This window comes from Pteropus vampyrus, unplaced genomic scaffold (assembly GCF_000151845.1).
Source record: "Pteropus vampyrus isolate Shadow unplaced genomic scaffold, Pvam_2.0 Scaffold582, whole genome shotgun sequence".
Classification (NCBI taxonomy): Eukaryota; Metazoa; Chordata; class Mammalia; order Chiroptera; family Pteropodidae; genus Pteropus; species Pteropus vampyrus.
Genome location: NW_011889363.1, coordinates 193585 through 206843, shown reverse-complemented (window position 1 = coordinate 206843; position 13259 = coordinate 193585). Strand labels below are relative to the sequence as shown.

General features: G+C 37.3%; 1 protein-coding gene across 1 annotated transcript in view; it reads left to right on the top strand.

Moving 5' to 3' along the window:
- Positions 1-7185, top strand: part of LOC105308486 (melanoma-associated antigen B16-like) — a 50524-nt gene extending 43339 nt beyond the window's left edge. The window contains 1 exon segment of the mRNA XM_023525612.1: positions 6505-7185. Within this exon segment, the coding sequence (XP_023381380.1) occupies positions 6505-7185 (681 nt within the window).
- Positions 7186-13259: the final 6074 nt, after the last annotated feature.

The following is a 13259-nucleotide window of genomic DNA, read 5'->3' as shown; positions in this document are numbered from 1 at the left end:
GATAAAATAAAGAAGTGTTTTCCTTTTCTTATTATTAATTGACCTAAAATATAACAGTTTCTTTAAAGCATTAATAATGACAATGTATTGGGTGATTACAGAATATAGGTAAGTGAAACAAATAAATATAAGATCACAAGGGAAGGGAGGTAGGAATTGAGAATATTCTGTTATAAGTTACTTGTGATACATGACACATGTGAAACAGTATAGTGTTTTCTGACAATTAATTTAAGACTAATTTTAAAAATATGTTTTAAACCTAGGACAAGCATTGAAAATTTTTAAAAAAGAGTATAAATAATATGTTGAGAGAGAATATAAAATGGAATCAAATAAAATGCCCAATTAAAATTAGGGAAGGCAGAAAATGAGAAGAAAAAAAGAAGAAATTTAACAAATAGAAATCAGTTACATAGGTGGTAGATATTATTCCAACTATATAAATCATCAGTTTACATGTAAATGGTCTAAATATGCTGACTAAAAAACAGAGATGGTCAGGGTGTATAGAGAAACTAGTCCAACTATGTGTTGTCTACAAAAAATCAATTTAAAGACTCAAAAAGATTAAATGTAAAGAAAGATACCATGCTAACATTAATCAAAAGAAAGCTAGAGTTTATTAATGTTAGATAAAGCAAACTTCAGAACAAGAGAAATTATTAGGTATAATATTTATATAATGATAAAGAAGTCAATACATCAAGAAGACATAGCAGTCCTTAATGTGTATGAACCTAACAACGGAGCATCAAAATTCATGAAGCAAAAACTGAAAGAAAGGAAAGGAGCAATAGGCAATTCCACTATTTTAGTTGGAGACTTCAACATGCCTGTCAGTAACATACATCATTCAGGCAGAATATCATTAAGTACATAGATAACCTAAACAACACTATTAATCAATTTGATCTGATTGTCAGTTATGGAACTGTCCATCCAATAACAGAATATACATTCTTCTCAAGTTCATATGGGATAGTCACCAACACAGACAATATTCTGGGTCATAAAACACATCTCAACGAATTTAAAATAATAGAAATTATTCAAAATCTGTTTTCAAATCACAATAAAATTATACTAGAAATAAATAACAGAAAGATAGCTGTAAAATCCTAAAGTATTTGGAAATTAAACAATATACTTCTAAATAAACCATGCGTCAAAAAAGAACTCATAAGAGAAATTTTAAAGTATTATAAATTAAATAAAAATGAAATTTATTGGCTTCAGCTAAGCAATGCATAGGGAAATTTATAAAATAAAATGCATATAAGAACAGAAGAAAAATCTAAAATCAAAAACTTAAGTTTCTACCTTAGGAAACAAAAGAAAAAAGAGCAAATTAAACTTAAAGCAAGGAGAACTGAAATAATAAAAATCAGAGCAGAAATCAAAAACTGAAAATGAGAAAACGATAGAGAAAATAAATGAAACCAAAAGCTAATTCTTTAATAAGATGAATAAAATTGGTAAGAAACATCAGACAAAATATCAATTAAGGGATATTATAAAAAATACTTGACAAGGATTCCTGAAAACTGCGAAAGTTGTCAAAAACAAGAAAGGTCTGAGAAACTATCACAGCCAATAAAGAGCCTAAGGAGACATGATGACTAAATCTAACATGGTATTCTAGATGGGGTCCTGGAATATATAAAGAATGTTAGGTAAAACCTAAGAAAATCTAGAAAAAGTATGGACTATAGATAATAATGTACTGGTTCATTATTTGTGGCAAATATACCATACTAATGGAAAATTTCAATGATAGAGGAAACTGTATATAGAATATGTATATGGAAAATCTATACACCATCATCACAACTTTTCTGTAGATCTAAACTTTTATAAAATAAAAATTTTTAAAAATAAAACACTAAAAAGTACCTATTATTCAAAATCCACTTTTTACTTTTACAGAAAAATGTTTTTATTTCAACATTTTTACTTAATATATATCATGGCTATTGACAGTTGTGCTTAACTATGCTATTAAAATACCCCACATTAGTGTAACTTGGAATTTTACCCATTTTAAAGTGCTTTTACTTTAAAATGAGGCATGATGTAGATGCAAATACTAAATGAAATGAAGAAGGAAGCTTCAAAACTTTAGATGACATAAATTCTACATACTCAACAAATAATATCTCTCTAAAAAAACCCCAAAAATGTAGGAAACAGAACAAAAACCATTTTATGCTAATAATATAACACATGAGAGTTGACAAAAATAATCAAATGAAGACATAAAACTTGAATTTGCCTTAATCTCACATCCCAGTCTCAAAAAGGAATGCAAATAATAAAATAAATCTAAAGAGCTATGAAATTATTCTAAGTCAAGAAGGATGAGTGATGAAACTGCTTCACAATGTAATCTCTCAAAGAACAAAAGAAAAATCCCTCACTGGGCCTTGTGCTTGAGAATTTCGGTTTTGCCTGTACTTTGCCGTACTTTACTTGGCACTTTTTTTATCCACTTGATGTAATTTACATAACTTCCAATTTTACATATTTGATCCCTTTTATACCATCTATCTCCCTCTTCCCCCATCCCTCCACCCTCTGGTAACAACTAGTCTATTGTCCATGTCCATGATTATGTGTTTCTCCTGTTCATTTGTTGCTTTTAGGTTTATATCCCACACATAAGTAATATCATGTGGTTTTCAACTTTTTCTGTCTGGCTTATTTCGCTTTGCATAATTATCTCAAGGTCCATCCATGTTGTCGCAAATGGCAGTATTTCATCTCTTATGGCTGAGTTATATTTCATTGTATATGTGTACCACAGCTTCCTTAGCCAATCATCTGTCGTAGGACACTTCGGTTGTTTCCATGTCCTGGCCACTGTGAATAATGCTGCTATGAACATTGGTAGGCAAATATCTTTTCAGATATGGGGTTTGAAGCCTTTGGGGGTAAAAATCCCAGTAGAGGGATTGCTGGATCATATGGTAGATCAATTCTTAGTTTTTTGAGGAACCTCCATACTGTTTTCCATAGTGGCTGTACCAATTTGCAGTCTCACCAGCAGTGTATGAGGGTTTCTTTTTCATCACATCCTCTCCAACATTTGTTATTACTTGTCCTGCTGATTATAGCTATTCTAACAGGTGTGAGATGGTATCTCATTGTAGTTTGATTTGCATTTCCCTAATAGTTGGCGATGTTGAACATCTTTTCATATGTTTGTTGGCCATTTGTATATCTTCTTGAGAGAATTGTCTGTTCAGTCTACTTTGCATTTAAATCACTATGGTCAACAGGACTTTGTGGGTGACCTTACAGATCAAGAACTGGTAATGCAAAGGCAAGTCTATAAAAGGCAGAGAGGTATAGAAATAGAAGTATTTAACTTTTTAATTTAATTGTTTCTCATATTTCTCATGACACAGGGAAAGAATAGCCTGCTATTTCTCATAATCAATACTTAGAACACCAATTCTGTCTCAACACTCTTGTCACCTCGAGACAATATTTTCAGAAAATATACATTAGAATTTTAATTATATTATAGGCTTAGTCATTTATTTTGTTTTTTAAATACAAAATGCTACATCTATATAGAGAATACCTGTAACATCTGGAAATAAATATATATATAAAATAGCATTGAGAACAGTTCAATCTGTAAAATATTAATAAAATAATGTTAATCTGAGTTTCCAGCCTTCAGTACCACTCTGAAGACTGATATAGTACATGCTTCCAGATGCATTACTAGTTGGGAGGAGAAAGAACATTGAAAAACAGTATGTCCTTTATGATTACATTTATGTAACAGTCATAAGCACATTTATATCTATTCAAAATAAACACATAAGGTTATATGATGGTGGGGATGAAGGAAAGGAATAAAGATAAGTCAAGAGAGAATTTTGTTATGATTACATGTTTGGAATTCTTACTGATTAGTAAGAATTTTAGCTGATCAGTTACAAATTACTTGAAAAACACTCCATCCCTCACTCCAATATCCCAGTCATTGTGAGTACAAGGATAGAGATAGCTGGTGTCAATGTGAATCCTACATCTGGCCCAAACTGTGAGATCTTGGACAAATCACCACTTCCCTGTGCTCCAGGCTCCATATACATAAAACGACATTTTCTAAGAATCTTTCCTACTTTACTAATTCAGTTATTTATCAAATGATTTGAAGTAAAGTGTGTATCCACCCAGTGAGCCTATGCTGGCTCTTACAACTTTTTATGATTATAGGAAGTGACACACTGTTCAAAGAGATATGAACAAAACTACCTTAAAAATGTGTATATTTGAATCTACTAAATCTATTGGAACAGAAGATTACCAAGAGTTTAAGTCTGGCTGTAGAATAGACCTCCAATGGGAAAGGATGTGTGTATTTGGTTTACTGACAGTACAGTAGTTGTTCTGGAGACATGCATTGCATTGCCGCTTCCCCAACTAAAATCTAGCCTGGGACTCAGACTCAATCTCCATGAGAGTTGCAGTTTGACAAATGTGCACAGATTGACTAAGAAATTAAGGAATCTTAATCAAGGAAGTAATTAATCAAAAAGATAAATCAAGAGTAGGACCCTGAATGACAGCTGAAGGTGGCCACTCACCCCAGAAGATAGAGGGCCCTATAAAGCCATGTCCTAGCTGTCAACCCTGGGAAGCTCTGGGCAGAGGTGGCTAGATGTTGCAGCCTCTGCCTTTCTGCTAAAGGGATTTACGGAGGTGAGTGTCTTGGTCTGAAGGGTGTGGCCTCAGGTAATCAGAGGGAGGATTTCTAGTTCCTGTAGGTATCCAAGTGAGGATCTTGAGTGAGAACAGATGGGTAGGGTTGGGGTCTCACACAAATTCCTGCCCCTTTTGTCAGCTGTGGGAGGCCCCAGGCATGAGTGGCCAGAAGTGATGACCCTAACTTCCTTCTTAGGAGAGTGAGAGTGGTGAGGTCTCTGGTCTGAGGGTTGTGGTCACAAATCAGAAGAGGGAGATGTCTCTGCTCCTGCCAGGAGTCCAGGTAAGGATTTTGAATGGGTACTAAGGGGAGAGCCCACCCTAGAAAGGAGGGGCCCCCACAGAGCCCTGCCCCTGCTCTCAGCCCTAGGAGATCTGGAATAAATGTCAGACTGAGATGCCCCTTAATTTCCTTCCAGGTGTAAAGGGAGAGTCGGGCACATAAGGACCTTTCTCTAGGGAGGGGCCCCAGTTAAACAAAGGGAGGAATCCTAGGCCTGAAATGGGTCCAGGTGAGGACTCTGAGTAACCATTGAGGCGATTACCTGCCGCATAAAAGAGAAAGAGCCATACCCCTGCTGTCAGCCTTGGAAGGCCTTTCAGAGGTCAACAGAAATGATGCCCTGAGTTCCTCCTCAGGAGTCTCAGATCTTGGGATTGTAGAAGCTGGTCTGAGGAGGTAGACTCAAGTCAGTGGAGGGAAGATCACCAGGTCCTGTAGGTGTCCAGATAAGAACCCTAATTGAGGAATTATGGGACCACTCATCCAAGAATGGTGGGGCTCTATGGAGTTCCATTCCTGCTATAATCCCTAAGAAGCCCCAGAACACCTTTCAGAGTAAGGTACAGCCTGACTTCCATTTTGGGTGAGCAGGAAAGTGAGGCCTGATCTGAGTGGGCTTGGCCTCAGATTAACTGAGGGGAAATTACCTAGAGTCTTCCAAGGGTCAAGATTAGGGCCCTGAGTGAGGCCTGAGGAGACTACCTACTCCAGAACAAAAGGGATCCTACCTCTGCTATTAGACTTGGACAGCTCTAGGTAAATCTATTATATTAAGATACCCCCTGACTTCCTACTTAAGGGTCTTGGTGAAGTGATTGTCAATTGGAGTGGGAAGGCTTAGTTCAAGAGTGGGAAATGTTCCAAGCAATGTCAAGAGTCAAGGTGAAGAGGGCTGAGGCAATGGCACACCTTAAAACAGAAGGGATCCCACAGACCTAGACCTCACCTGTCCTACTGTCAGCCCTGAAAATTTTCACTCTGAGATGGCTGGCTGTACCCAGAGGAGCCTTTCTATTTCCTCTTTTGGGTTTTTATGGAACAGGTGATACAGGACAGGCCTGTGAGGCCCTAGAGCACTGCCTTGATGAGAAGACCTGTGGAGGCAGCCTCCATCAGAGCTTTATACTTAAGACCAGTAATATCTTTCTTCTCTCCCTTAGACTTTGGGCTCTCTTTGCCCACTTTCTTGCTGACACTCTTATCTGCTGCCACCCACACAAATTATCATGCCTAGTGATGAGGAGAGTCCATGCTTTTCACATGAGCAAAGATTTCAGGGCCACAGTGAGACAGACCCAGGGCCTGGCGGGTGCACAGGTTCCAGAGGCTGAGAATGAGGCTTCCTCCTCCACCTCTTCTTCTCTGGTACCCTGTATTGTAGAGAAGGTTTCAACTCCTGGAACACACAGTACTCCCCAGGCTCCTCAGAGTGCCTACTCCTCTTCCTGTCAGTCTAGAAGAGATAGAAAATTCAAACACTTTGCAACCCCTACCAGACACAGAGCTTGCCCTTAGACTCTCTAGATGAAAAGGTAGAATTATTAGTCAATTTCCTGCTGCACAAGTATCAAATGAATGAGCCCATCACAAAGGCAAACACGACTGAAGCTGTTATCAAAGAGGACAGGGATGACTTCTTTGAGATCTTCAGGAAACCCTCTGAGTACTTGGAACTGCCCTTTGGTATTGATTTCCAGGAATTGGACTCCACTATCCACTCCTATGAGCTGATTAACAAACTGGACCTCATCTATGAGGGAAGGCCTCCTATTATCTTGGGCACGATCTCCATGAAGGGCAACAACCATGCCACTGAGGAATAAGTCTGGGAAGTGCTGAATATGATAAACTTATATTCTAGGATGAAGCTCTTCATCTTTGAGGAGCCCAGGAAGCTCATCACCAGAGATCTAGTGAAAGAAAAGTACTTGGAGTACCTCCGGGTGCCCAACAGTGATCCTCCATGTTATGAATTCCTGTGGTCAGTAGCCTGTGCTGAAGCCAGCAAGATAAAATTGTTAGAGTTTTTGGCCAAGGTTCATGGGACCAGCCCCAGGTACTTTCCATCCCAGTATCAGGAAGCTTTGAAAGATGAAACAAAGAGAGCCCAGGCTAGAGCTGCAGCCAGGCTAGTATCACCACCAGAGCCAGGGCAAGTTCCAGTCCAAATCCAGTAGTTCTCCCCACCCCTAATGAAGTCTGAGGGAGAGTATTTGCTTTGTCTTTGAAGAGGTAAGTCAACATTTGAAATAGTAGAAAACTGGAGGGGGATAGGTGGGAAACCTGTAGAACACCTATTTATTCTTATTCTACATGGATGATTTGAAGATTTGTCTGTTTTTCAAATGTTATTTCTTTTAATCAGAGGTTTAACTAGCTTACGAATCTAAATTATAGACTGAAAGGAAACATGGCGAAGTGAGAGATGTCCCCAGATCTCTTCTCTTGAAACAACAATAAGCTGAATATCTAAAACTCAACAACAACAACAGCAAAACACCCAAACTGCACACCAGCACGTCTGAGCGTGGGATCTGCGCATAAGAGCTACCACAGGTCAGAACAGAACCCCGGCTGTCGGGTGGTGGACTGGGAGAAATAAAGAAGCTGTCTCTTGCAGCTGCTGGAGCTCCCTGTAGGAGGTGGGGGAGGAGAGAAGGTGCAGCGACTTCCTTGAACAGCCCCGCCTGGGAGAGTTTGTGAGTTCCACGCAGTCAGCGGCAGGGCCGAGTCATCAGGACAGAAGGCAAAGAAGCAGGATGGCAAAAAAACAAGAGGTGATTTTTACTGGCTGGTTGCAAAACTGAGGTTGAGTTGGAGCCCTCAACCTCCGACCCAGAGGGCCCAGACCCCCATACCCTCCAAGACAGACCGCCGTGGAGCCACAGGGGAATCTGAGCAAATGCTACCAAAACTATTGTTAACACTGACAGAGACTGAAACTGAGGGTAATAAGTGTGATTAAATATCTACAAGAAAATAAACGCATTATATAAAGGCATTTTTAAGGCTTTATATAAAGCAGAGGTCCAAGAGGCTTAGACGCCACCTACTGGAAACCAAAAGAAAAATGCCTTCTTTGTAGCAGGCTAAGCTTGTTTTACTTTCTGGAAAAACAAAAACAAAAAGCGGAATACACTTCTATTAATGCCCAGGTGGAGAAATAGTCCATTAAACACCATGAACAACCAAGGTGACAAGGCATCTCAGAAAGAAAGAGAAAAATCTCCAGAAAATAAGCTAACAGATACAGAAATATGTGACTTAAATGACAGAGAATTCAGGATGGTACTTCTGAAAAAACTCAGTGAGTTGTGAAACGAGTCATATCAACAATTTCAGAAATTGAAAAAACAACTAGACAAGCAGAGCAAGGAGATTGAAACCCTCAAAAAGAAACAAACAGAACTTTTGAAGATAAAAAAACATACTGCAAGAGTTGAGAAATGAAATAGCAAGCTTGGGAAATAGAGTTGACCAAATGGAGGAAAGGATCAGTGAAATTGAAGACAGAAATCTAGAAAAAAATCAGAAGGAAGAACAGCGAACCCAAGAATGAAAAATCATGAAAGAGAAATACAAGACCTAGCTAATACCATCAGAGGGGGAAATATGAGAATATTGGGCATTATTGAAGACGAGGAAAACAATCAGGAACTAGAAAGCATTTTCAGACAGATAGTTGACGAGAATTTCCCAAATCTAAGGAATGAGCTAGAGCTTGGAATTCAAGGAGTCAACAGAACACCCAACTTCTTCAACCCAAAAAGGCCTTCACCAAGACATATTATATTATAATGATCAAAAATCAATGACAAAGACAGAATTCTCAGGGCAGCCAGGGAGAAGAAAATGGTAGCCTATAAGGAAAATCTATTAGATTATCCTCGGACTTCTCAGCACAGACCTTAAAAACCAGAAAAGAATGGTATCAAATATTTAAAATATTAAGTGAAAAGAACTACCAGCCATGAATAATGTATCCAGCTAAGCTCTCCTTTAGATATGAAAGAGAAATTAAGAGCTTTCCAGACATACAAAAATTCAGCGAATTCTCCACTACAAGGCCTGCACTACAGGAAATACTGAAAGGGGTCAGCTCACCTAAAACAAAAGGCAAAAAAAAAAAAAAAAAAACTAAGAGTAAAGTGACTATTAGGCAAATAGAAGCAGAAGGGTGAAACCTTTACCAAGAGCAAGACATTATAAGCCTAATAAGAAGAGAATTGCTATAGCAAGATAGTAATGAACATTCAGCATACATAGGGACAAATTGAGATAAAAATGACTGAAAAGGGGAAGATTCGAACATCCAAAATCGCAAAGGGGAATGGATATAAGGCACGTGCAGAAGAAAATGAACCACTGTGTGTGTGTGTGTGTGTGTATAGTGTTATATATATATAACACTATCCTTTACATATTCGTAATGATAACTACACGCCAAAATTCAGAACTGAAGTATATAACATAAAACAAGAAGAACCAGAGGGAAAACCCACAAAACTCAACCCCCCCCAAAAAAACAGCAACACAAGGACAAGGAAGCAATGGAAACACTGAACTACCAGAAAGCAAAAGATAAAATGGCTATAAGAAGACCTCATATTTCAATAATCACCCTAAATGTAAATGGATTGAACTCACCAATAAAAAGGCACAGAGTTGCAGAATGGATCAAAAAACAAAACCTAACCATATGCTACCTCCAGGAGACACATCTCAGCTCCAAAGACAAATATAGACTCAAAGTGAAAGGGTGCAAAATGATATTTCAAGCAAATGGCATTCAGAGAAAAGTGGGAATAGTGGTACTAATATCACATGAAGTAGACTTCGAAATAAAAAAGGTAAAGAAAGATACTGAGGGACACTTCATAATGATAAAGGGAATCATGCACCAAGAAGACATAACACTTATTAATATCTATGCTCCCAATCAGGGAGCCCTGAAATATTTAAAGCTATTACTAACAGAAGTAAAGGAAGAAACAGACCAAAACACTATTGTAGTAGAGGACCTAAATACTCCACTGTCAGATATGAAAAGATCATCCAAACAGAAAATCGATAAGGAAATAACATCCTTAAATGACACGTTAGACCAACTGGACATAATTGATATTTACAGAGCCTTCCACATCAAAACAGCTGCTTATACATTCTTCTCTAGAGCACATGGAACATTCTCAAGAATCGACCACATACTGGGACACAGAGATAGACCCAACAAATATAAGAGGTTTGGAATCATACCAACCATATTCTCTGATCATAATGCTTTAAAACTGGAGATCAACTACAGAAAGAAATAAGGAAGAACCACAAATACATGGAGATTAAGCAACATGCTACTGAAGAATAACTGGATTAGGGAAGAAATCAAAAGAGAGATCGAGAGATATATAGAAATGATAATGATAATGATAGTACAACATATCAAAACTTTTGAGACATGGCAGAAGCAGTCATAAGAGCAAAGTTCACATCATTACAGGCCTATCTCCAAAAATAAGAATGAGCCCAAATAAACAACCTAATGCGTCATCTTAAAAAAACTAGAAAAGGAAGAACAAATGAAGCCTCAGCAGAAGGAAAGAAATAATCAAAATTAGAGCAGAAATAAATGAAATTGAAAACAAAACAACAACAGCAACAACAAACAATAGAAAAATTAAATGCAACAAATAGCTGGTTCTTTGAGAAAGGTAATAAAATTGACAAACCCCTGGTTAGACTCACTAAAGAAAAAAGAGAAAGGACACAAATAAACAAAATCAGGGATGAGAGGGGAAATTATGACAGACATCTCAGATATACAAAGGATCATACAAGAATACTATGAAAAAGTATATAACACCAAATTTAATAACCTAGAAGAAATGGACCAGTACTTGGAAAAATACAACTATCCTAGAGTGAATCAAGAAAAACTGGAAAATCTAAATAGACCGATCAGCAGTATGGAAATTGAAACGATCATCAAAAACCTACCCAAATTAAGTCTAGATCAGATTGCTTCACCACTGAATTCTACCAAACATTGAAAGATTTAATACCTGTTCTCTTGAAACTCTTCCAAAAAACCAAAGAGGCAATACTTCACAACTCATTTTATGAGGCCGATATTACCCTGATACCAAAACCTGATAAAGATAACACACACACAAAAAAAACTACAGACTTATATCTCTCATGAACACAAATCCAAAAATCCTAAATTAGATACCAGTGAACCAAATATAGCGAATAGTTCAAATAGATTATACACTGCTGGTAGGACTGCAAATTGGCACAGCCACTATGGAAAACAGTATAGAGGTTCTTCAAAAAACTAAGAATTGATCTACCATATGATCCAGCAATCCCTCTACTGGCTATTTACCCCAAAGACTTGAAAACCCATATCCGAAAAGATATTTGCACACCAATGTTAAAAGCAGCATTATTTACAGTGACCAGGACATGGAAGCAACTGAAGTATCCTAAAATAGACAATTGGCTAAAGAAGCTGTGGTACAGATATACAATGGAATATTACTCAGCCATAAGAAGAGATGAAATAATGCCATTTGCAACAACATGGATGGACCTCGAGATAATCATGCTAAGCGAATTAAGCCAGACAGAAAAAGTTCAAAAATCACATGATATCACTTATATGTGGCATATAAACCTCAAAGTAACAAATGAACAGGACAAACTAACAGAGAATCATGGATACGGACTATAGACTAGTGGTTACCAGAGGGTAGGGTATGGGGGAGGAGGGGGGAGATAGTTGGAGTAAAAGGGTCAAATATATGGGGGTAGGGGGAGAGTGAAGTGGGTAAAGGAGATCAAATATATGGTAGGTGAAAGAAACTGTTTTTGGGGTGGTAAATATAAAATAGAATATACAGATGTGAAATTATAATGTACATCTTAAAATTATGTAGTTGTATTAACCAATGTTACCTCAATAACCTTACATTTAGAAAAATAAATAAATAAAATAGAAGAATAATAATCTAAGTTATAAATGACATTACTTATAGATTTATTATTATCTTAAATCTGCTTATCAGATTAAGAGTAAGAGGTTTGTCATTTTGTAATACAAACTGGAATCCATTTATCATCTTTAGTGATCTATAAGAAGATAACATGGAATTGAAAGAGGGATTTCCTTGGAGATCTATAAGAACTCAGCAGTAAAATTGTTCGAGTCAATAACAGAGACAAAAAAGTAAAAGACAGTCAATTCTTGTCTTCACTTGTCCCTGTTTGTTCTATAAAACTAAAAATATATATATCTGTATTTACTTAGTTCATTCAAAAATATAGGAGGAATATTAATTGGACAAACATTCTCCAAACATTAACTGGGTGGCTGCCCTTTGGAAGGTACCACAATAGTTCTGGGGACATTAAGACCCAGCTCTTATCCACAGTATTTTAGCATCTAGTAGCAGCAATTATACAGTGATGATGGTGAGTATCCTCTAAGACTTAAGGGACAAATAAAAATGAGTGAGAAGATTGGAGACCCATATGGCAGCAGTCAGGTATGAATGCCCTGAGACAAGTCATACTGGGGCCTTGGGAAACTGCAAGGCCTTTATTGGGAGCAATTTTAAATTAAGCTGGATGGTGAGAGAAATGAGGTTGTGGGAGTGGTGAGCAGGGGCCATATCTTTTGGTGTATCTCAGAGTTGAAAGTCAATAACTAGAACGCCAAACTGCACTTATCATTACTCCGGGTTATGGGTAAACCAGAGAAATCTGCACCTGGGGCAGTAATGGAAGTTGTCCTGTGATCTTGTCACAGTGCAAATGAATATAGTACACAAATTAGTTGTTTTATGGACATTGTCTCCAAGGAGTTTCTGAGAAATAAGAGTAATATTCCTTTATGGTGCCAGCAGCTACTGACATTCTTTGTCTTGCTCTTAAGAGAACTTCATTCACACGACATTTTTATGATGTTGTCTTGAATGTAATTGGTCAAACTCTATATAAGATCTAGACTTTTGGTAGGAGTAAAATGAGTCAAAATAGGTGTGGTTTGGGTAGAAGGACAGCTGGGAGAAATGGAAAGACTTGGCCCTTACACAAAATCTACGAGCTCTAAATTGCATCCAGCTAAAGAAAACTCCCACAAACTCCAATTAAATAATATATTCTGTATGTGGGAAGGTTTACTTAGGTTTTCTTGCTAATCAGAATTTTTAACTGATTTGGTATACCACATCCCAGAGGATGTCATATT